The sequence below is a fragment of the Chroicocephalus ridibundus genome, chromosome 13, assembly GCF_963924245.1.
Source record: "Chroicocephalus ridibundus chromosome 13, bChrRid1.1, whole genome shotgun sequence".
Taxonomy (NCBI): domain Eukaryota; kingdom Metazoa; phylum Chordata; class Aves; order Charadriiformes; family Laridae; genus Chroicocephalus; species Chroicocephalus ridibundus.
Window position 1 is genome coordinate 358,784 of NC_086296.1, and position 24,746 is coordinate 383,529.

General features: G+C 44.4%; 1 protein-coding gene across 6 annotated transcripts in view; it reads right to left on the reverse strand.

Moving 5' to 3' along the window:
• Window positions 1-2,841: 2,841 nt before the first annotated feature.
• HIC2 (HIC ZBTB transcriptional repressor 2) overlaps window positions 2,842-24,746 on the reverse strand; it is a 74,084-nt gene continuing 52,179 nt past the window's right edge. For 3 of the 6 annotated variants that reach the window (XM_063351463.1, XM_063351464.1, XM_063351465.1), the window contains exons 2-3: window positions 11,637-11,780; window positions 2,842-5,567 (exon numbers count right to left, since the gene is read on the reverse strand). In XM_063351463.1, the coding sequence (XP_063207533.1) occupies window positions 3,825-5,531 (1,707 nt within the window). In that variant the 5' untranslated portion in view covers window positions 5,532-5,567; window positions 11,637-11,780 and the 3' untranslated portion in view covers window positions 2,842-3,824. Of the gene's footprint in view, window positions 5,568-8,807; window positions 8,920-11,636; window positions 11,781-24,746 lie in introns of all 6 variants that reach the window. The other 3 variants (XM_063351467.1, XM_063351466.1, XM_063351469.1) reach the window with 3 other exon arrangements.

Here is a 24,746-nt window from a genome sequence, read left to right on the forward strand (position 1 = left end):
AGCTTCTTTATTCTTTTATACAACTTTTGCTATTTTATCTTTTTTTTTTCCTGTTATTCCGAAAACATTCTGGAACTAAGTGACTAAAGCATATATTTAAGCTGCCTGGCCTCTTTTTTTTTTCTTTTTGTTTTTTTTTTATGTTTGTTTTTAAATTGTTTTATTCCTCTTGAGGCTCTTTGTGTATTAAAAAAAAAAAATTAAAATAAAAAAAACAAAACAAACTCCCTCCCCCCCACCCTAAAACTCTTAAAATCTTAAATATGAAACTAGTGTTTTGCTTTCTCATTAAAATACAGAAAAATGTTTGATACAATACTATGTCGTACAAATGCAGTTGAGTGTTTAGGCCCCAAGCAGGCCTGAAACAGTCCCTGAAGTTTTGAGTATTATTAGCTATTAATTATTACTGTCACAATTTGGAAAATGTTGTTTATACTCAATCTATGGAACACAACTTTACACAGCTACTTGAAAAAAAGAACAGACTTTCCTTTTGTACAATACTCTTGCTGTACACAGACTTTATGTCGTATTGTTTAAGTGCTGGGGAGGGGATAAAGTGGAAAAAAAAAAAAGCTCCAAAAAATTTTTTTAAAAAAGTAGCATTGGGTCCTGAAACTTCAACATGATTCTCAAGGCTTAAGAAGCAAATGAGTGGGGGTCTGGGGCGTGAGGCTACATCACCCACATACATGCTTGTAAAAATGGAATTAAGTGAGGGGGAGCAGGTTATTCGCCTGCTGAGGAGCTCACTGCTTCTGTGCGCTTTGGGCTGCTCCGTGGCTTGGCCAAGTCAGTCACAGCTTGAGCTGCTGTCCCCAGGGTGGCTTCTGCAGAGACACCCACCTGCTGTCCCCATCACCAGCTGGGAGCTACAGCGGTGCAGACCCATCTTGGCAAACAGCAGGGCCACAAATGAACAGGGGAAACCCGCATCCAAAACCCGCAGCAGGGGACAGGGCGAATCCCAGGATGTAGCCTTCTCACAAGGGAGCTAAAAATTGTTTTGAAAACGTGGACTTGACCGGTCCTTGGCCGGCCGGCAGCAAGGGGAGCCTGCTTTGGCTGCAGCCTGAGCCAGCCCGGGGTTCAGCTCGACTCTGGGATGGTCAGGGGGAAGGTAAAGGCAGGGTGGAAGTGCCTAGGACTGATCGTGCACAGCTGTCCCTGGGCCCTGCTGAGGCTTGCTCTGAGAAAAAGGTAGATGGCAAGGCCTTCCCTGTCCTCCCCAAAGACTATCTGGGGACATTCTCAGGGGGGTTGGCAAGGAATCAAGGAGAAACGAATTCAATATATCTGTTCAAAACGTGGAAGTGCTAAAGACACTAAAAACCCACTTAACCCCCCAAAAGAAAACAGCCCATCTCAGCACAATTAGAGAAGAGCAAAAGTCCACGCTCCCCTCTCACACTCCACAGCTCGCAGGTGTCTGGGAGCAAGCAGACAATAGCACTGGGAGAACTGGGAGAAGCACACTGGAGCGCTGGGGTGAGAGGGGCGAGCGTGTTCCCTGTAAGATGAGACACCTGGCCAAGGCTCAGCGCCTTTGGGTTGTCTATTGCTTGGAGCCTGGGTTCCAGTTTCCTCAGTTCATTCAATTGACCCAATAACTTCTTATGGACTAGTCTACCTTAACAAAAAAAAAACAAACCCAAAACAAACAAAAAACCCCCAACAGAAAACGAAGCTTATATTTCTTTGTTTTAGTCAAACATGCTCACTTTTTTCTTTTTTTTTCTTTTTTTGGTCAAAACTTAAAAAAATTGGTTTTGTTTTTTTTTAAAAAGACAAAATGTGAGGTTTGGTAAACCTTACACATAGAGCCTATACTGGTTTGAGGGGGGGGGGGGGGGGGGGAAAGAAAAAAAACAAGTGTAAACCTTACTCAATTCAGAAGGGATGATTCTACTGGCTGTGAATTTTTACCACCACAGTCACGGGAGGCTTGAAATAAGCCATAGCTTTCCACAAGGTCACGCCAACAAAGTCAAGGGGGCCAAGAATTGGTGGGCTAGGTTCTCTGTCTTCTCTCCTAAACCAATAGCAGCTGTTGGCTGTGATGTCTTATGCAGATGTTGCAAGAACATTTTGTTTCTTTTTCTTTTCATTTTTCTTTTTTTTTTTGTGTGTGCGTGTTTAAATTGTCTAAAAGGGAGGATATGAAACACTTTGGTTTGCTTTTTCCTCCTCTCCCCCACCTTATTGCACTCTGGATTCTAGTAAATTATAGGCTGCTATGCCCTCACCCTCTGTCCTGCCAGGTGTTTACAGACTGACCCAGATGTGCTGGGGGAGTGGAAGATGAGGGGGACATTTTCCCCTCCCCATAGTATCCAGATTCAATAAACAAAGCTGGAAAGGGCCCAAAAAGCTCAGAGAAGTTTTCTTCTTTTAGATAAAAGTGACTACAAACAGCCAAGAGACTGCAAATGAGCCAGTCCAAGCAGCCAGCACAGCCTGTGGCTCAGCGTATTTTTTTGCTTTGTCTTTGGCCAAGCTTTGCTTTAACATTTCTCTAGCTGACTTTCGATGGAAGGACGGGGTGGTAAAAATCCCTTAACTTTAATTTAGCTTCTACTTTTATACATTAATTACTTACAATAAGAGAAAAAAAAAAAGCCTAATTTCCACTAACCATCTTATTGTTCTCATGAATTCAAGAGGTAGCAAAGGTAACAAGTCTGTCCACACAGACTTGCTCTTTAGTGAGGGAGGAAAGCTAAAAACATACACACACACAAAAAATAAAATAAAAAAATAATAAAAAAGTACCTAAGGAACTTGTAGCAAGTCCAGCCTACATCAAAACCCCTCCCCACCCACCCACCCTAGAATTAACCTCAGACCTTCCAGTTCAAACATTCACATAAACGTTACAATGGTTTTTCCTTTAATAAAACAAGTACCTCTAAGCAAAGAATATTCATACGAAAACTACTAGAAAAGTAAAGACGACCCCCTGCTCACTGAAAGAAATTCCCAGGGCATCCAGTCCCTGTTCAGTCATGGGTAAGGCAGAAGAGGTTTGTATGTGTTGTGGGAAAAGGCGGCATGTAGTTATGCGTGGCAAGGACAAAGATCAAAACCAGAAGAGGGAGGGATGGTGAGGGAGGCATTGCCATTTCTTTAAGTGAAGAACTCAGGCTGGCGCACACCTAGGTAGACTGCTGTCCCCACCATCGCCAGCCCGGTCGAGGGTGGTGGGTTCCACCACCGCTCTGGCTTTCCCACAGTATCTGAAGGGGCTGCCAACCCTGCGAGATGGTCCACAGACAAAGCTTCTGCGCTTGTGAATGCAATGCTATGTTATTTCACAGCTCCTCAGGCCACTGAAAAGGTGTACTTTTTTTTCTTTTTAATGGCAAGAAATGCCCCTACTGAGTTTGGTTTTAAGAGACGAGGTGAGTAGGGTGACAGCAACACGAAGGAAAGAGGCAGGGAGGGCGGAGCCAGCAGAGGCTGAAAGTCCTCCGTTGGTCCCCCTCCCTGCTCCAGATAATCAATATGCAATGAAGCTGATGTGTGCAAAAAGAAGTGGTATTTCTTGCCAGATCACCAAGATTTGGAGGGAGAGTTGGACTAAATGCATCAGCTTGGCTGTGGACCTTTCTTTTTTTAAAAAAAGGGAAAAAAGGAACTTTTTTTTTAAAAATGTTAAAGCTACATTTGTTTAGGCCTCCCATGACTGAACAGAGTATGGGGAGTTGCCCCCTTTTTTGTTTGTTTTTTTCTTTTTTCTTTTTTTTTTTTTTAAGCAGCAAGTCTACAGAGAAAGGTAAATCACTGCGGATGGGCGTGAAGCTCATTCTGGAGTCTTTGGCTTATGTGGGAGAGGTATGCATTCGCAGGTGGCTGATCAGATTGCGCTGCTGGGTGAATTTCCCACCACACAGTTGACATTCGTAAGGTTTTTCTCCTGAGTGGACACGCATATGCTCTGTCAGTCGGTACTGCCGGGTAAAGCGCATCCCGCATTCCTCACAAGCAAAGGGCTTGAGCCCTAAGTGGCTGCGCATGTGCCGTGTCATGGTGCCCCGCTGTGTGAACATCTTGCCGCAGATGTTGCAAGGGAAGGGCCGCGTCAGCCAGTGAGTCTTCTCGTGCTGCCGCAGCGTGGCTGGATCCTTGTAGCTCTTCTCACACACTGAACACTTGAAGGGTCGGGACTCCGCGGCATAGGACTGGTTGGGGTTGGACAAATCCTCGGCTTCGTCCTTGCCGCCGTACGTGCCTTCTTCCTTGATGTAAAGGTCTTCCTCGGTATGCGTCTCCACATGGGCATTGAGCTGCTCGGAGCTGGGGAAGCCTTTGCCACAGGGGATACAGACATACAAGTTGTCACCATAGGCCACTGGCTCAAACCCCTCCTGCCGGTAGACATAGTTGGCACTAGTATGCCCGCCGCTCTCGCTCTCACCACTGTCATCACTGTTCTCCTTACCGTTTTCCACCTCCTCCTTACACGGGTAGGGTAGGTCTGTGCCGTAGGCCCCAGCCAGGCTCCGCTCCACAGACTTGGACAAGGGCCCCAGGAGGATACCGTTGGGTAGCCCTTCACCTTCGTCCCTGTCTTTGCCCCCCTCCTTTCGGTCAAAGGCATTGTCTTTCTTCATCCACTCTTTCTTGCGGGACGAGTGCCGGAGGCCCTTGCGCTGGCTGCTCTCTGTCAATGAGTGGTGGCACTCTTCGCTCAGATCCATCTCCATGGGGTCGCTGCTGTCTGCCATGCTGTGAGGGGCTCCGACTCCAGACTCGTCAAACGATGAGGCACTGTTGGCTGCGGGGGCTGAGGCAGATTGGGGAGAGCCATGCTGGCTTTCGCTGTGCTGCGTGTCATCATGGGAGGCTGCAACAGGGAGTGACGGGCTTTTTTTGGACAGGTCGAGCCCTAGCTCCTGGTCGCCAGTGCTCCCATTTGCACTGCTGCCCCCACCACCATTGTTACTGGCTCCCCTGCTTAAGGAATGACAATTCTCTTGGTTGGAGCTGCTGATGAAGACCTCGTCATCAGAGAGCTTTCCCTTTGACAGCTCCTTTGAGTGCGAGCCCTTCAACCCCTCATTTGACCCTGAATAGCGAGCTTGGATGACCGAAGCGGTGGAAAGTCTCTGACTCCTGGCAGATCTCCCAACACCAAGGCCACCGGCCTTGCCAGCAAAGGACTTGCTGTTCCGCTTCAGCTTCTTTCTGCAGAGAGCTGCCAGGTCGTGCAGTTGGAGGTAGCTTGCTGCGGTGAGGAGAGCATTAAAGTTCTGTTCACCGGGCTGGTCAGTCGTTAAGAGCTTACCAGTATAAATAAAGTCCAAGATCTGCCGGAACACGGTGGGGTTCACCATGTCCGTGTCTAGGTTAATCAGGTTGTCATGCAGGACAAGGGATTTGAAATACATGCTGCTGGCTGCCAGGATATTCTTATGGGCACGAAACAGGGCATTTTCTACCACAATGATCACATCACAGAGGAAACCTTTGGCTCGTTGCTGGTTCAGCTGCAGTAGCAGTTGTTTGGCATGATTTGGCAGTTCCATCTCCACCTTCTCTTCCTTTCACCTTCACCTTACCACCTGCAAAACAGGAGAACGAGAGATATGAACCTGCTGTTTCCACTCAAACGGTGGCTTAAAACAGTGCTAACAGGGTGCAGTCTGCGTTCAGCTTGACACTGACTAAGGAGCTCTGGGTCTATTCAGCCCTGCAAGCTGTGATCCTGCTTGGAGTACAGAGAGAAGTATTTCTCATGCTAAGATTTGAGTAAAGTCTTTAAAAAATCAGATTTGTAAGTATCTTTTTACAAAAGCAATCTTTGTTGGCTGGAATTACTATCCAAAAGATAACAGCAGGAAAACAACAGTTAAGTATAGGGGAAAGCCATTTTCCCTCTCGTGACAGAAATCTCTTCAGAGGAACAAGAATAAAAGGAAGAAAAAAGAGGCATCTACTTCACTGCCATTTGCATATCTGAGCATGTAAAATAATTAGCATAAGCTGCAGCTTCCCTACTTTAACATGTAGTTTGTTTCTTGGCTCTTACATGTTGAAATCTTACAACACCCGGCTGCTCTGGGGTTGAGAAAATGACATGTAGCAACTACATCCATTGAAGATGGAATTAATCACACTGAGGTGTGAACGGGAAATCTCCTTAAGACTATGAAAGGCTGCTTTAAAAACTGCCCCCCTGGCAATGTCCATATCCCAATTCATTGACATGAAGAGCTAGAATCAACCCTAAACTGGCCGAAATTCAGGATGCTGAGCTAGGTAAATGCCACCAAATGTCTTCAACAACCTGAAAGCGTTTTCTGAAGTTGATTCTGCCCTGCCTTTAGTTTTGAAGGATTTTTGTTTAAACTGAGAGAGTCAAGTAACCTATCTCAAGTCACAGTCTCTCTGCCCTGAAGTACTGGGAAGAGAGGAAAATTGTGGTTGCCTCTGTGTAGTTCATGTCTTTCAAAACCAGTATTCACTATATTTTTTAGTTTAGATATTTATATTGGCTTTCCCAGTAGTATGGACTGTACGAAATACCTAGTTTGAGGCATATCAAAACTAATTGCAATTGCACATTTGATAGATACTACAATGCATTAAAAAATGGAAATCAAATCTGGGGCTGCATTCAGGAATCCAAGATCAATTTTTAAACTTTTTTTTCCATGAGTTGTTTTTTGTTTGAAATTGCCAATGACTACTCATAATGGGCATTTATCTGTTAAGGTTGATTTAAAATAGTTTCTGAGGTTCAAATGATAGGAATTAAATACCAGCTACCTTTAGCCTTCCACTTCCTTTCTTCTTTTCCCAGTTCATCGTATTATTGAAACAGATTCCTCTTATTGAAGGAGCAAGCCATAAGTCCATAGGAATGAAGAGCTTAAATTTTCTCTTAAAATCACCATCAGTTAATGGTTAATGTTTTTATTGCTTGTAAGTCCCATTACCACATTCTGTCCCATCAAATTTCCAATGATGAAGCATTAGAATGCATTATCATTCCTCTGTGTAAAGTACGTGTACACAAGAAAATGAAATAAGGAGCGATACTGTCAATATTAAAAATAACTTCCGTCAAATCTGATTCTCACTAACTGGTGATAAATAGAAAGACTTAATTTGGCAGAAAGGTGGTAAGTTTACATCGTCCATTTCTGCACACCAAAAAGATTTTGCTTTATGAAAAAAGTTATCAAAAAATAGATGAATGCAATTTTTTCTCCAGTGTCTGACTAGTCTGGTGCTTTTACTTTTACCAATGGATCTGCCAAGTAAGTGCCTCCCTTCTTCCACAGGACGCATTTTTCGCTCAGTTAGCTGGTCAGCCTGGTACTTGGTTACACATTTGGTAGAATTTTGCAGCCCCTGTTCCGTGCACCAGCACCTAGTTCAGTATCTGCACAGACGTTAGTGGCTCCTCACCTTGGCCCACAGCTAAAACAGCTGCTCTACTTTTCTGTTCTATATTGTCTCAGCAACAGATGGGAACCCAAGAAGATGGTGGATTCACCGCTGTGCACACTAATGTTGTTCCCAAGGGTGGCTGGCTTTAGAGCGGATGGCAACCAAAAAGGGGAAATACAGGCTTGCCACCGTGGTGCTAGCCAGTTATTTCTTCTCCATCTATAGTGTTTCTCTTTCTGAAACTCGTGCTGCAGCATCACAAAAATGCGATAGAGACAGGGATTACCACCACTGAGCAGTGTTGAGCACTTTAAAAACAAAGTTTTGCTGTAATTAGTTACATCAGAGTTGCAGCATGCGGGCAACGCGTCTGGTTCTAGTGGCTTGCTTCCAGAATTGCTGATTAAGAGGAAGAAGCAACAGCACAGAGGCACCAAATACCCACTTTTATCTAGCCAGGCCAGTAAAAGCACTTACTTCTGGGTCACTGAGATACATTGATAGGGAAGGACAAAAACATGGCTTGCAACATAACACAGTGTTTATATATATAAAAATGCATCCTGCTCAAGAATAGCAAGAGACAGCCTACTACTACACTTATTTTCACTACAAACATAATGGTGCGGTGCTTTTCCATGCATATAACAAACAAAATCCCTGGATATGAATTTTAAGTGTTCCATAAAGGACAAATATGGGAAAGGAAAGGAAACAGCACAGACAATATTGTTTGTCTAAACAGACTAATTTAAAAAAAAAAAAAGCAAGCTTATTTCCCATTCATGTGGCACTTGAAGTAGAGGTCTAGAAATCTCTATATATGTGTTTGTCTAAGCCTTTGCAAAGAGTCAAGGCTTGCTGCGCTACCGAATGGAAATATTTTTAGATTTTCTTTCTTTCTTTTTTTTTTTTCTTTCTGCCTTAAATGATACTGAAGCCAGGTAATGAGCCTGCAGGGAAAGCCCTGGAAACGGGTACAATTATAGTTCTGCTTTCTACTGACCTTCATGAGGAAGATAGTATTATTATTAAACCTCAGTATGTTCTGCAGCATAAAAATTAGCATAGTACAAGTTGTTTAAATTACCCCTGTTTATCTCACATGTCGAATTTTACAGAAGTATTCATGTTCAGTAGGACATAAGTATGAGGTAGGTTCCTTTAGTAGATTTTAAAAGCAGTGGTCAGGTTTAAGCACTGTAACACTGCCTATCAAATCTGAGTTTGTTAGCTGAAGTCAACATGGATTTAGCAACCCCAACAGAATGAATGTTATGAAACAAGGCAGCAAAACCTTCAGGCAAGTTGAGAACCCCATGTTTAAAATTTTGCCAGAATTTCCCACCAAGGGCTTTTACCAGGACAGCAACATGGGTCAGAGAACACACTTCTGACTGACGTACCTTTGTTACCAAAAGCTTCACAGCATCAGCCTGGCTTGTGTATCTTGTGCAGTCCTGAACAAAAATAAGTCCATTCCAGATATTTTCCAGAGCTGACCAGTTGCAAACCCTTCTTTAGCAATGATGAATTTCAGATGTGGGGAAAAGAGGTTGGAAAAGTGTGTTGGAAAACTTGTTAGCCAAAGAGAAGCGGGCATTATTCCTTAATCTGTGGCATTCCTAAAATCTCACTTCTGTCTGAAAGCATGGGACCAAAGGCAACTACGCAGTTAAATCCAGTATAAAAGGTAGCAGATCTTCCCAAACAAATGGCAGGTGTAGCCTTAGGACGACCTTGCTATCCATTAGTTTGCAGAGACTGGCTCTTAACAATCCCTGAACATTTGGATAACATCACCACCACCACCACAACAAAAGCCCCAAAGCGCCCTGAAAAATTTTAAAAAAAAAAACCACCCCCCTGACCTCAGGAATATGTAGATGTCCATCTAGGGCCACAGTCTTTTATTGTTGAATTTGGTGTGCAAAATTTCACTTCTTTGCATTTAAAACAGGATCACAGAAGGCTTTGGACAGATAGCAGTAGAGATGGTCTTTTTTCAGATTCGGGTTGCTTTCTAGTCATTCAAGACAGACAGTTTTCAGAGCAATGAACCTGCTCAAATATTCTTGTGCAAGTAGGGAATGAAGCAAGACTGAGGATCCTCACTGCCTCCACCATATCCATGACACTGAGACACAGTACATGCAAAGACATGAAAAATACAGGGCACAAATCACAGAATACAGTAATGCTGCAAGCAGATGCCACACATCAAACAAAGGTTCGCAAGCCAAGAGCCGATAGCATCTTCCTAAGCAATACTGCCCGAGAGGCCAGGTAACTGCGAGCTGCTGTGCCCAGCCTGGGGCTCACCGTGATCCCGCGGGCAGACTGCAGAACACACAGGCTGCCCCAGGAGCTGTGCTGCTCTCGCTGCAAAGCAGGAAAAACATTTTTTTCTCAATTTCCACAAAGACTCTGGACATGACACAAAATTAGATTGCCAAAGTACAGGAGAACAGGAATTCCTTCACCCCTTTAAATAGTATAAAATCTAAATATTCATTACAGATTTAGTTCTCTTTAATATTACTAAGTCTCTTCCTAAAAGTAATTGCCGAATGAATGCTCAATGTGTTATCTTAGCAACCTCTGGCAGGAGATGCTGTTTTGTTTCATCTCTGAGTTACAGATGGCAGCGTATGAATATTGTTTACCTTTTAAGAAGCAACACCAGTGAAGCAAAGAATCAATCAAAAACAGATCTAAGGAATCACTCATTTCATGTAGAGGATTTGTGGATGGATGAGAAGCTAGACACCGAGCACCTGAACAGTGAACTAACAGTACTGCAGATAAAGACCAACAAATAGATTAGATGTGATGTATCAAATTAGATGCTGCTAAGCGTTATCCTACTGTGCATGTTATAATATACCTAGGAAAGACAGTGGCTTGCCTGCTTGCTTATTTCTCCATCTTTGCAAGCAGTTGTGCTGCACTGAGCAGACACTGCAGCAGTGAGCACGGGGAAGAACAAAATAAATCGTTTCCTACATTGCTCTCTGCCACCAATTTACTTCTGACATTAAAAATGCTGTGTCTAGCTGCTACTGGATCTGGGTGAAACTGAAACAGATGACTTCTGCACCCTTCAGTTTCAGATGAACTAACTTTTTTAGAGCACTTGAAGCCCCCACTGGGAAGAGAGCTTTCCTGTTGCTCACTGGCTTGTCTGATCTTCCTCTCCCCACATCCCAGCAGAACATATTTCCAGGACTCTTCTGAGGTACCAGTGAAGTGGACGTCATGGCCACTAACCTTCCCCCCAGGAGCTGCAGCTGGCAGGTCATTATCCCATGCCTTCTAAAGGTATTCACATTCCAGAGCAGCGGAGGCATAGGGAGGAATGCAGGAACTGTGTTAGCCTACATGGTTCCCTATCCCCAGCCCCCGTGAGCAGGCAAGACAGCAGAACTCGGAAGCAGAGGCAAGAACATGCATTTTCATCATTGGCAGCGGAGCAGCAAAAACTCTGTAAGATCATCTGAAGCAGAAAACAGGATACAGCACCCTTGTTTCTCTCACAGGAATACTTCCTACTTCAAAATAGGTGAGACCAACACGTCAGGGTACTCGGGGAAAGGTCTGCAGAGCTGGGGAAGAGAGAGAAAGCGACATGCAGGACAGAGCAGGATGTGCAGCTGATGTTGCAGGTGTGGACATGGAAAGGAGAAGGAGAATGGAGGATCATTTTGCAGAGGATACCGCCTCAGCAAACTTAAAGTGGCTCGTTTAGTTTGTTACATTCCAATTAGGGCCAGGCAGAACTGCCCTCTTGGCTCCCTGAAGCAGCTCTTGCAGGACCCCCGCAGAAATGGTATAGCTTTGCATATGGACACAAGCACCTGTTTGGTACCTCTGTACAGCAACATTTGGACATTAGGTATGTGGGCAATACATGCTCAGCTGCTACCAGCTCCTGGCCCAAAAAGGAGAGAAGAAAAAGAGTCAGATGATTTCCCAGTCCCTTCTGTTTCCTGTTCTTGAATACCAAGGAGAGCCTGACATGGCTCGGCCCTTCTCTACTGCATGGCAAACTGCCCAGGGAAGGGGAATCTCCATGGGTGAAAAGGGTAGGGGCCCTGTGTGCATGAAAGCACTAACATCAGGAGAGCAAAGTGATTTCTAGTTAGTGCAAGGCTGCAGCAAAGCAGGAACACTTTGCTATACAAGCTGAGACTACAAGCAGTAGAATGCAGATTAACCACTTGGTTGCCGCTTACCATGCCAGGTACATTGGGCTAAAGGCACCTCCATCCAGTGCTGCCCGACGTGCCAGGTACATCCCATGATGTTCCATTGAAATCACAACAGGCCATCAATAGAACGTGGCTGCACGGATGCAGAATGGAGAACCAGCAGGGACGCTGTTAAATGCAATTAAAAAACTGCAATCAAAATTGAAATGTACATTTTAAAACGGCCACCTGCCTTAAATATGTAACTACTAGAACAACCTCCCCTCCACCCATCTCCCCAGAACTGCGGCGGAAACAGAGCAGAAGGCCTCTGCAAGTTTCTTGATGACTCTGGCCACTTTCATTCAGGACTCCCAACGGCACTGAGCTTCAGGGGAACCAGTCCATATATATCGAAGAACAGCAGATCCCAGGATGTCTGCACCAGCCTCCTTCTGCCCAGAAATTCAGGCAACTAAATATCACCATTTAGAAACGCTTCTATGGCAAGAAAAGCCTGGTGCCAGAGATTCATGGTCTTGTTCCTCACACCATACAGGCAATGGAAGAAACACTTAAATGTTGATCCTCTGTGTTGTCCCCATTTCCCTGCCCCGCTTCCAAACCCTTTGAAATCCTGCGCTTGTAGAGATGTTATGGCATTGAGCCAGGGGGTCCTTTGGCTTTTGTTAAATCTGTGGTGCAAGATGGGAAACAAAAATACTGTATGCCCTCTCCTATTTATAATGACGCTTTACTGGTAATTTAATCTATGTTCTTGGAGACTGGAGATGAAGTTGATGCATGGTGAACTGCAGCTGGTACGAGAGTCGCCAAACTTAAGATCTATAATTGCACCCTTCCCTGCCCAAAGGAAAAAGCAATCGCATCTTTTCCATGTCAGGGAAAGGCATATTCCACAGATACAATCAGCTTGTCAAGCCTATGTGTATCCCCTGCAGTGCGTATCCTCCTTCCCCTAGAGTTCCTGTAATAAGCTCCAGCAGGATTATGAAGGAGGACAGCCTTAGGGTAGATGCTTAGCACAGGTCCCTCTCTACAAGTGGTGATGCTGCCCTAGTGGAGGGAAAAAAATCCAACCAAACAACAAAAAACAACCAAACCAAAAAACCCAGAAATAATCCTGCAGCCTTGCAGGGATTCAAAGTAGGTTTTTAGATCCTCATGGCGAAGTGAAACTTCTGCATAGCTCTTGTCACATTGATGGCTGCGTGTCTCCAGCTGTGCTGCTGGAGATAGAAATCTTACATTTAAAAAGTTAGACGAATACTGATTACCATTTCAACCTTGAAAGATAAAAGGCCCAATGAAAAAGACTTACAATAATTAATGTAGTTGGATCAGAGAGGAGGAGGAGGACACTAGCCTGGGAAATAGAAAATGTCTTCATGAAAAGGACACTGAATGTAAGGAGATAGTTCTTCGTTCTTCCTGGACATCTGCTGGACTCCGGCCCAGGATAGTGTTCCCATCATTCGCACTGTATTCATGTCCCCACAGTTCTGGAATTAAATCCCTTTCACACTGAACTAATAGGTCTTTTGTATTCAGATTGCCCTGTTTTGACTGCTATAGACTGAAGATGTTTAAATCTCAATACTAGGAAGAAGTGAAACACAAGTGTTTGCTTACTGACCTGGGCTGTGCTGAGCCAAGGGCATTTGCTGAACTAGTGTGAACTGACCACTGCCAACATGAACAGCCCAACCCACATTTAAATAGCATGAAACTTTAAGTATATCGGGCAAGAGCCCCAGGGATTTGGAGCTCCCCCCTCTCCGAGAGATCGCACACTCTAGACTGCGTACAAGCAGTACCACTACTGGCTGCATCTGCCAGCATCAGGACTCTGCAAAACACTCAGCAATACCAGCAATACTCAGCTTAAGAAAGGCTGAATGTTGCATAAAGGTATTTCTTGGACAGTAGCTCAAATGCAGATTTACACCCAGATTACAGCAATTTGCTCCTGTGAAGCAAGAAGCTCTTCTCCATAGTTGTATTTCCCCTCTAGGGCAGAGAGTAGCAGAGAACTGCCTAAACCAAAGCTGTTTCCTACTGTTAGAACATCACACTGCAGTCAGAAAAGAAGCTTCCTGCCAATTCCTGAACAGAGCCCTTGTATATTGTACATTTATTTTCAAAGCTGACATGAAGGACCCTAGGAATACCCAAACATTTTAGTGGGAGGAGAAGACGAGAGGCATGGACGTTGCAGATCTTGTCAAGCAGAGCCAGGCACTAAAAATTCCTGCATATCTTGCAGAGCACAGTTGATCTCAGGAACACAGCAGTGGCACAAAACAAACAAAGCCTCAGAAACTAGCGAGCAGCAATAGATGTTGGGCTGTTCTGCAGCCCTGCAACAACCCAGCAAGCTCAGTTCCAACTGTATCTGCATTGCAAGTAGTAAAGGCAGCTCTGATGTCCCATGCTAATCAAATGACTCCTCATTGCTCTAAAATACCCTATATTCAGTGGAGTAGCTCAGCCCACAAGAGAGGAAGGATACCCTCTACCCATCCACCAGTTAAGGCCGCTTTGGTATGCAAAATCCCTCTGTTTCCCAGCTACCTTTGAGCCTTGATGTACAGAATTCTCCCTTTACAATGCAAGAATTTAGGACATGACTAAAGGATTGTTGCTAATCCTAGAGTGTTAGGCAGAATCAACAACCCTATGAATTACATGGAGTGAGAAGACGCTCCTGGTCCTAGAAAGCTTGGTCCCTGTCCTTCGGTATGGTAGGCCACAGTTGGCGGGGAGTGCACAGAGCAGCAGCTTCGTGCTGAGCACTGCTCTGGGGGCAGGAGCACACAGCACGGTGGAGAAGGAACGTCATGACCCTTTTCCAGCCAAGACTGTCTTACGGCTCTGCTTTAGGGCTCTGAGTCACCACAGGTACAAGCTGATAGCCGAGTTGTGAAATGCAGCAATACTGGAGCAAATTCCTGGCCCTTTTAACTGTCCCTGCAACTGGGGAGGGATCTCCAGGACAGGCATGAGGCAGACAGCTGGGAGTGTTAAATCCACTAGTGACTGTGACGCAGACCCCTTCATTACAGGGTTTGTTAGAGCAAACAAGGCCTCGGAGTACTGGGAGAAACGGGAGAGCGTTTGATACAAAGATACTCCTAATTGGCCTGCTTATTTTTATTTCTTGCGTGGACTCGGCAAACTTTTCTGCAGAGAAGCACTCTGCACAGGAGCACCTGCATAGATTACTGCTAATACGAACTTGTTGCAATAGGTAACACTAAGCTCCATGCTGAGGGGTGCAGGAAGGACATGGGTAGTTGCCTTGGACCAGAATGTCATCTCTCTCACCACATAGCAGATACCAGCGAGCACAGAAAAAAACCTGCTGTCTCATTTTCTTCTATAAGACCAAATGTCATTCCCTTATCTCATCTGTACCTACAGATGCAGCACCAACAGTTCTCCTCAACATAAATAAACAATGCCTTAAGTACAGCACCTTTTGCACTTTCTCTACCTTTTTTTCCCCCGCGCCCCCAAGAACTGACCATGTACTCAGCCCTGTACTTCCCAGAGAAATCTTTGTCTCTGTGCTTCACTTCAGTGAAGTCTTTCAAGCAAACCACTGTTTAAGAACCGGTCCTGGCAGTATCAAGACTGTACTGCCTGCCAAAAATCCGTCCAAATCAGATGCTTAACTCATAATCCTGAACCCTCATATATTTGGTTCTTTGCAACCACCAAAAAGCGTTTCTGAAACTCTGAGCCTGGCAAATGAGAGGATGCCAGAAAGCCACTATTGCTTGTAGAAGCAGAAGGCCCAACGACTCAAAATTTTGCAAACTGTCTGCATTGTATCCAAATCTGAAGATAACCTGAGGGGAAGGCAGGGATTACTCATTTTCAGAATTCTTCGTTTCTTTGGCTGCCTCCACTAAATGACTTCTCATTTTCACTGTTTTATTCCCCTGCCTTCTTCGCTTGAGACTTCAGACATACTTTAAATTCAGCTCACAGGCTGCAAGGAGGTCACTCCACGTAGGCTTCCAAAACCCACCTCTTCCCAGCAAGGCTCCCATCTTGCCATCTTTATCCTGCAGCACTGCACAGCAGTGGTCCAGGGCTGCAGAAGTCTCATGCGCATTTGGCCAGCCTTCTCTGGCAGTTTCTCAGCTTTGGGGGTTACAGCCTGAGGCGCATTATGAAAGGCAGCCCAGCAAGGTCATGGGGTGTTGCAAACTTTGCTACAGCATCTTCCTCCTTTCCTTCCCAACACACTGTTCTTGTCAAGGTCAAGGATTTTTTTGGCAGTACTCAAAACACACAAGTTACAGGCTCTTGTCATGAGTCAAGATTTAAAGCATCTCTCCATTTAAAAAAAGCAGAAGGAGAAGAGCAAGGCAGAGAGGAAGGTACTTTTGCCCGAGGTTTGGTTTTGAAAGGGGATTGACAGCCTATGCATGTGCTTTACCCTCTAATCTGAAAGCTCCTCAGGACAGGACCCTTAGAAGCATTTTATACCAACATAACACCCCAGAGCCAAAGAGCCAGCGGCTCCCCGCATCCATTCCAGTCTGCTCAGCTTCTCCTAAATCAACACTGCCAGAAGGCAAGACAGCACTATAACAAATTAGCACCGCTCACAATTTGTTGAAGTTGCTGCTCCATTGTTTGTTTATTTAAATCACGCGTGTGCACACACACACACACACACACACACACACACAAACCTCCCAAGCTTGCTCTCTGCTGCCATCACCCAAACTCCAGATTTGTAGTCTCAGAGAGAGAGGCGAGCAAAGGCGGTGGATTAAACCCATGCAGAGCAACAGTCACTGCACTGGGACGCTGCTTGGGTTTTGCATTTTCACTACAGGCAGAACAAAAGAATGGCCACACTGTTCCAGCCTGGAAGATCAAGGTGTTAAAATTCTTATTTCGGCACTTGACTAGGAAAGTGTTGTTAAAGAAAAAGAAGAAAGAGCCACAGGCTTGAAAGGAGCCAGCACCAATAAAACTCTTAGTGCTAATACTATTTATGAACATCCAAGGGATAATCTGCACCCCTTATCAGCCCACAAGATTATAAGATCTTTAAAATAGGAAACATGTCTTACTTCATAAAGCACTGTATAAGTTTACAAAGGACAATATTAGTGGCAATAAATAATTGTCAAAGTCGAGCAAAGAGGGTGTCTGTAAAAGCTGAAACAGTACCACCCTTCCCATTTCATTCTGAGCTCTGGGGAGTAATACTGTAGGTTGACTGGTTGTTCTGAATGGGTTTACTCTTATGCACCAATCTGTTTTTACTCTAAGAGATTATTTGGGAAATGTGCTATGCTTTTATTTACACTGGAGAAATTAATGTTTTATCATGAGGTGATCACAACAAGGGTGATTTTAAAGAGCTGTAGTAGATTCTTATCCTTCCGCCAAATAGAGTCTAATTTGCCAGCATGCATCAGTGTGCCAGCAATGATTCCTTTACACAGCATTTCTATCCGTAGGCACTTACTGCGCACAGAGCACCCTGCTATCTGAGCAGTTGCTCAGCGGTTGCATCATGTAGCCTGTAGAGACAGCTTCTCTTTCATTTCTTTTGGTTTATATGACATTAAGCTCTGTGTTGCTGCAGGCATAGTTTAAAGGACAGTAAACTCAGCATCATCACCTCAAACCCTTATATGCTTTCATTTAGGTTTTGTTTTGTTTTGTTTTAGAGAAATTTTTCTGATTTATGAATGCTCTAAGTGTTTGCGTCTTCTGGCTGCTGTACCATGTGCTGAGAGATAGCTGCATCACCCAAAGCATCTCTACTAGCCTGGGTTGAGCACGGTTTTGGTTGCTAGAGAGGTGAACGCTAGATACCACAGTTACCTCCACCAGCCTAACATCAATTAAAGAAATTACTAGATTTTTATACTCAGATTGAGACCTTTGCATGGAATTCTGTGGGTGCCAAAAGAATTACAGTTTTATTCTTCAGATAATACATGGTTTATCAAATGTTTTAAATACTCAAGTATTTCAAAAGCTACTCGCTTTACATTTGTCACTGAAGGACATTGCTAAGCAATTTGTGTATTTATTTCCCATCAGAAAAAAGCCTCAAAGAGCACAGCAGAATGGATCACCCTCCTCCTTTCAGCACTATTAAAACCACCTCATTGGTAATTATTCTCCTCAGGATGGGTGTGAGGGAGTGAAAAGCTGGAGCAGATTCTATTTATAGAAGATAACCTTGGGAAAAACAGGAGGTACCAGAGAAACAGGCATGAGGGGTGAAGTTGTGACAGTACTGAAACTAGCAGGTGTACCAGGTGTCTGTGCCAGAGAGCTCTGGGAACACAAATGTGGCCGCGCCTCCTGCAAGATTTAGGCTTGGCTGGCAAGTTTCATAGGCACTCAGATGAGAATTCACAGAGACAATTCACGTATTTAAAAGCTTGAGCAAGAGTTAAAAAAAAACAACAAAAACCAACCCACACTAAAAGGCTATTTTAAAAGTTTGCTGGATCGCTTCCCTTAGAGCTCTCCCCTCTCAGCAAGGAAAGTGGTTGAAGAAGAAAACAAAACACCAACCAGAACCAAAACAGAAAAACCAAAACAGCCCGAGAGACTGAAACCTCCGTTACATAGATGAAACAACTCAGCGGTTTTATAGCTACATAAATAGGATCAGAATCTGGCCAAAGGAGTGATACATGTACAAACTACTGCTAACAGCCGCAGCAAACATTGATACTACTCCTTGGACTGGAAGGTAAAAAATAAAATTCTTACATCATTACCACTTCCAGCAGAGCCCACTCATGTAACAGCATCAGTAGACTCCCAGAGGATGCAAAAAGTATGTTTAGTGAGGATACGTGTGGACTAAAACCTCTCTGTCTTGGCATTGTGCATTCCCAAACACCTGTATCTAGCTGTTTTCAGTCCCTGGCCTTCGGCTCCACGTTCTTCAGCCACACGCAGTTCTGTCGTGGAGAAGGGCTGAATAAATTGTGGCGTTGTTATGCCACAGCGCAGGTGCTCCAGAACACGCACGTCCTGAGGCTCAAGAACTTGAGGAGAGATATGCCTCATCAGCCATAGCGATGTTCTGATGCCATCCAGCTTTCTCTGACCTATCAAGTCAGTCCATCTAGGGTTAATGTGCTTCCTTCTCCAGGCATTTTTCTTGGCAGGCACCACCTCACTCAAATAATATGTTTTAACAGCAGGAAAACTACCCCAAAATCCAAGCTCAAACAACAGTCAGCTCCTGTAAAGAACCTGAAAAAGTGGCATCATTCTTATCGTAAGGTATCCTCCATCATGGACGCTAACATGGCTTTCACACACGTTTCTCTGCTACCTCTGTGTAAGAAGCCTGATGATAATCCTAAATCCCCAGAGCCTTCCACAACCAGTCATTGCGCACACAGACCCATTCCAGACAATTAAAGTCTTATAACAGGGTATGTAATGTAAAAGCCCATTTAATCTTGTACAGGCAAGAAATAGCAGGGACTTGCCTGTAGAAAAATTAAAAGTATATAGTAATTCATCAAATTGATTTAATACAGCCAGCTGCATGTGAGAATGCTAGCCCAGGCAGAAATAGTCCCAATAGTATGCATTTGCTTACAAGTAAGCAAGGTGCTTTGGCACAGCTACTACATCCTTCGAAAAAGTTGGTTTTGACATGTTGGGAAAGGACTTGGATCTTCCAGCTGCTCTCTAAGCAGGAGGCAATTCAGCAAATGCACCCAAGACCTGCAGCAGACACCACTCTAAAATTTGTCTTCATTATGTTCTAATTTTCACATAACTTTCTATTATTTGCAACAGCCGGGAAAGAAGTACTGATTAAATTTTTCATGTTTCTAAAAACAGACGAAAGGTCAGGAAAGCACTGTTACGCATAATTTGTTCTTTCTCTAGCAGTAGCCATTGAGAGTGCTGGGCCGTGGTTTACGGTTCACATTTTCCCTGTTATTCTTGAGCCACCAAATCAAATAGACATGTCAAGTTTGGTAGCTTTCAAAACAAAAGGTGTACTGGAAGGGTGATTATTCCGTTTTGTAGTTTGTGTTTTTTGGTGTTTGTTTTTTTTTTTTTAAAGACACTTATTCATAACAAAGAGTGAAATTGCTGAGAAAATCAATTCTGCTTTGCCACTTTGCAAATATTACTTCTTCCCCCAGGAAGAGACTGGGTCCCTGAGATCTGCAAAACTTCAGATAGGACAAAAAACTGTGCTGAAATTTACTGAGGTGCCCAAAAATGACCAATGAGTTTGGGTCTTTTGACAGGATGAATGGCACAGTAGAAATTCTTAGTCATGCTAACTTTCTTCATATGTATTTTTTAATTATTATTTGTGTAAAACCTTCATTATAAAAGACAAAAGTATGGTTATTAGAAGACATGTAAAGCACACCAGAACTTCAGAGGGGAGCCCCAACTCTGTCTGCCTTTCATGTGAAAGAACGGATGATTATTACAATCCACTTTTTTCTTTAACTTAATTTTTATTTTTCTGAGAAGTGTGAAAAACCTTTTTTGTTCATTTGGTTTCTAGTTTATCATATTATTTAAAGGACTAAACAGGGAATCTAAAAATCCGCATGATAAGAGTTTGTTTCCAGGGGGAGGGGGGCGGGATTAGAAAGAGAAAAGCCTCATAAAAACAACCCCAGCCCCTCCAAACACAGGTTTTTTCCTCTGCTGCACACACTCACTAATGACCTTTTGCCTCCCCATGAGAGAAACAGATCCAAAAGCTCTGGCATAAAAGGCCTGGAAGACACTGCACTAAGTTGGACACATGGTGGAGTGATGCTGGGAAGCAAAGCAGCAGCTGCAATTATATGGGAATAACAACAACATTCACAGAAGTTCCCTTTGGATACATGTCAGCATGTGGGAATGATGGATTAAGATTGAGTATTTGCATTTCCCAGTCAGATGCCAAGATATCAAAGCTGGCACGCTAAGGTGTTCTGGCCTTCCTTGAAGGGAGTCTCCAGCCGTCAACACTGCATGTGTACAGAGCTCTTCTGCTTGCAAGTATTTCGCTCTCTTTCTCTCTCTCTCTAATAGTGCGTGCATTTTTAATTTTTTTAAATATGTGATCTAGGTTAGTGCTCATAAAAATGAAGGATTAACAGCTACGGCGTAGCACAGGCAGCTGGGCAAGCTCTGCTGACGGATCCCTGCCAACACAATCAACCCCCAATTAATCCTGCACTGTGCTTCCACCCACACACAGCAAGCAGGTAGTGCCACGGTGCCAACTTCTTCAGTCAACATGTAGAAGCAAAGAAGTGCCATGTTATTACCTCTTCTTCTAAAGGCCACTTTTTATTGATCTTTGCATACAATAGGCCCATAGACGTGTGAACAATTAAAAGTGCAGAACTGAATCCTCTGACAGACATGGTTTTTAAAATAAGATGTAGCACTTCTGCATCATTGCCCTCTACAACAGACTTCAGTGCTTTCGTGTTTCTGCCTTTTTTTTTTTTAAAGCCAGCATTAACATTGCCGGGGTACATTGTCTTCCCAGCTGGAAGAAAAAAAAAAAAAACCAAACAAAAAAAACCCCAAACAACAAACCAAACTAAACAAGAAACAAAAACAAAACAAAACAAAAAAAAAACCACAGAGAAATAGATCCATCATTACAGATGATGAGGCATCATGATCTGTTTTAACCCGTCCAAGTCAGGGCCACCAATGAAGAGACTAGGTCTTGCCCTCTTCCTGCATCAGCCCTGGTGTGGCTCAGCCTTAAAGCCTCATGGTCTTCAGGGGTAATGCAGCAGAGCAGGCAGGAAAGCACAGCCAAGGACCGGGAACACTCAGCAGCAACGCTCTCTGTGAAGCCAAATCCCATGTGTCAGAGGTCACAGTAGTAACTGAGGATTGTGCTTCAAACTCCTAAATATCCTCCAGTACCCAGGAAGGGCTGCTGGCAATAGGTGAAAGATGGTAGCGAGACAGAGGAATAATGAAGAAAATTAAGTTCTTGCAAATTATTGCTGGCACTGCATGGTGCGTGTGCAATGAGAAGATGGAGCAGAGCAGCACTTGGACCAGGAGGAGCTTCTCTCCCATAGAGGGAGGGACAGAGGGCAACACTCCTCCTGCCTTTGGGCCTGAAATCCTCATCTCCGACACCCCAGTTTGCGTAGTCACAAGAGAGATCAATGCCTAACTACACAAGATGCTGCCACTTGCAATGATCTTCATTTCTGGATGCTTAATAGTTGTTGACTTCCTCCCTTGGAATTTTGTAACAAACCAGCAAGAATGAAAGTTCAGAGGTCCTCCTGAAAGTCCCCAAAACACATCAGAAACTGGAATCTGCTGCAGGGCTGCAGTACATTGTCTTAGCAGATTCAGTCAGTAACAAGGTCTTCTAAAACAAAGCGTAGTAAGTGTTTCTGCCTGGACTTGCCAGAAGACCTTAATGAAAATACAACTCCAGGAAAATTAGGGTGGACTGTAGTGGCTGCCTCCCCCTCAGGGTTGTTTTTTTTTTCTTCAATCCTGATGAAATTCATTACAGTTGCATTTAAACTGAGGTTGTGATTTAAATTTTCCAAAGCAGGCAGGGCAGGTTTGAAAGCCTGATATATCAGAGTTTATGTGCTTCCTGAAGAACGAGGGTGGTTGCAGAACCCTCCCCAGGGGGTGCCTGGTTGGTCCCTCACCTCCTTGCCATGTTTGCTGTCACACAGGCCACTGGATTCCTGGCAGGTCGAGCAGGCTTGCGCCTTACAGCCGAGCAGCCTCCCATTCACGCATGCCAGTACTTTCCTTGAAGGTATTTACAGTTAGCTTTTTAGTGCTACTTTAAGTTCAAAGGGGCTAGTAAAGCCCCATTAAGCCATTTACATCAAACTGGTTAGTTAATTATCCTGTTGCAGGCTTTAAATTAGCAATTTATAACCCCTTCCCTAGAGATGCCAGTATTTGGAAACAACTCGGCCGGGACATTTTGCAGGGTGCAGTTATGGAACACCCCCCCCCCGCCCCAAATCCAACCACCCCCCTAGAAAACCCTGCAGAATAAATCTCCTCAGTTTTAGGTTGGGAATCGATTAACGCTGGGCGAAGCCAGTAGGGGCAGGGGTGGGAGAGCACCCACCATTACCAGCTAGCAAGGGCACTGAACCGTGTCTGCCTTACGCTGTACCTGTGCGGCAAAACGCAGTGACGTGCAGATACACAAAGCGAGCCTGGGAGGCACCACAGCTAGATGAGGGTGATGTGTCCCTCACAATGAGATATTCTGCTTCTTAGTGTCATAATCAAAGGTAGTTTCACATTCATACGTACCAAAATGTGTCTGCCCACAAGGAAGGAAGACAATTTGAGGCTTTGGGGCTGGTCAAGCTGTGAATGCTAGCACAGGGACTCAAGAGCACTGCGGGTTTTGGTGGGCGCCTCTGCTCACCCAAGGAGGCTCTTGCCACCCTGCAGCCATCTTTCAGGTTAGGCTTAACAAGACTCAGATTTATAACCCTTTGCCAAAAGGGTCAGAGACCTGCTCACAGTGAGCCTACCCGGTGAGACAGGTGAGGCTGGAGCCGAGGAGTCTCCGTGCCCAGATCCTCAGCAGCATTTCATTTCTGAGAAGGAGAATCTGTTGTCCCCTCAGGGTCTTCTTATTCTGGTCCACCCCATCAGAATTCAGAGCTGCTATAGAAGGGAATAATAACCACTTTCCCCCCCTAAATACCTAACTGCCCAAACCGACCAGGTCCTAGAGTAAAACATGCCTCTCACCCCTCTCTTCCTTATTTCCACCAGCCATTATTAGTTCTACAGATAGTTGGCATACTGTATATTTATTGTCAAATTCTATTTAAAATAAAGATGGGAGGGAAAGACTGTCCAGTTCTTACTATTTTCACACAACAATCTATCGGGTACGGGAGAAATCTTGGCCCCAGTCCTGGTAGCCATCGCAAACCAATAAGCACTTAAAACCTCACCGAGGGCAGGAATCCATGGAAAGATGGGGCATATGGAGTAAGACCAAGGCAAACTAGGAAATTCCACATTAACATAAAAAAAGGCACATAAAAAAGGAGTTTGAGAGAAAATTTCCATTCTACTTGAAAGACAAGACAGACAGACAGAATCAAGCCATATGACAGGCTGACATTTTTTTCCCTCCATCTTAATATATCCCCATTTCAATGGCAAAAAAATTTATCTTCTGCCAAACAAGTGTCAGATTACCTTAAAACAGAGATAAAAATCTTAGCAAGTTAATTTCCTTATACTATGCAACCACAAGATTTTGCATTTGTTTGCTTTTTCTTCCATATGGAAAGTAGCCATTTCACAACAATTTTTGGGATGGGGGGCAGATGGGAAAGAGAGGGAAATCCACTCAGAGATTTCAAACCAAAGGGACAAAATATTTTTGTACAAAATTTGGTAAGATGATACCACTTTTATGTAATTCACTGCCCCAAATTGCAAGACAGGGGCCTTATAATAAAAGTACAGGTAAACACAACATAAAATCTAAACTATCTAAAGGACTGAAAAACCCAGCCCCGCACATAGATGACATTCTCCGAATTCTCTGCCCTTTCTTGGGAGCAGTTACACCCAAACCATCACTCAGCCCAGAAGCTGTTCTCTCCTGCTAATCACTTTGGAATCACACGCTAAGGTAAAAAAAGTTCAAATGCAAACGCTAGCCTGGCCTTTGAAACAGCCCGGTGCTAGCAGGCCACAGGATTGCATAATATTAGGAAATTATAAAATAATGTGAATCCAGGGAGAAAGAAGAAAGCAAAGCCCTCCTGTGGATGAAATGGGAGTCTTTCCTGCTCCACAAAAACCTCCCATTTCCGAGGCATGCAGTACCCGGGGCTGTGCCCAGAACAGGTGTGTCTCCTTAAATACCTCGCATGTCACACTTGCGCCGCACGGACACAGTCCTGCGGGATTATATTAGTACCAGTGCAGGCCAGCTGTAGCTACCCCCAGCGGTATCCTGTAACTCCCTGGACGGGGGGAGCTGCTCTCCGCAGCGTGCGGAGCCCCTTGCCACATGGCTTTCTGGAGACAGACAGCCACCCTGCCACTGCAGGCTCCGAGCATTTGTGCTCCGGGGGCCGACTGAAGTCAGCACCGAGC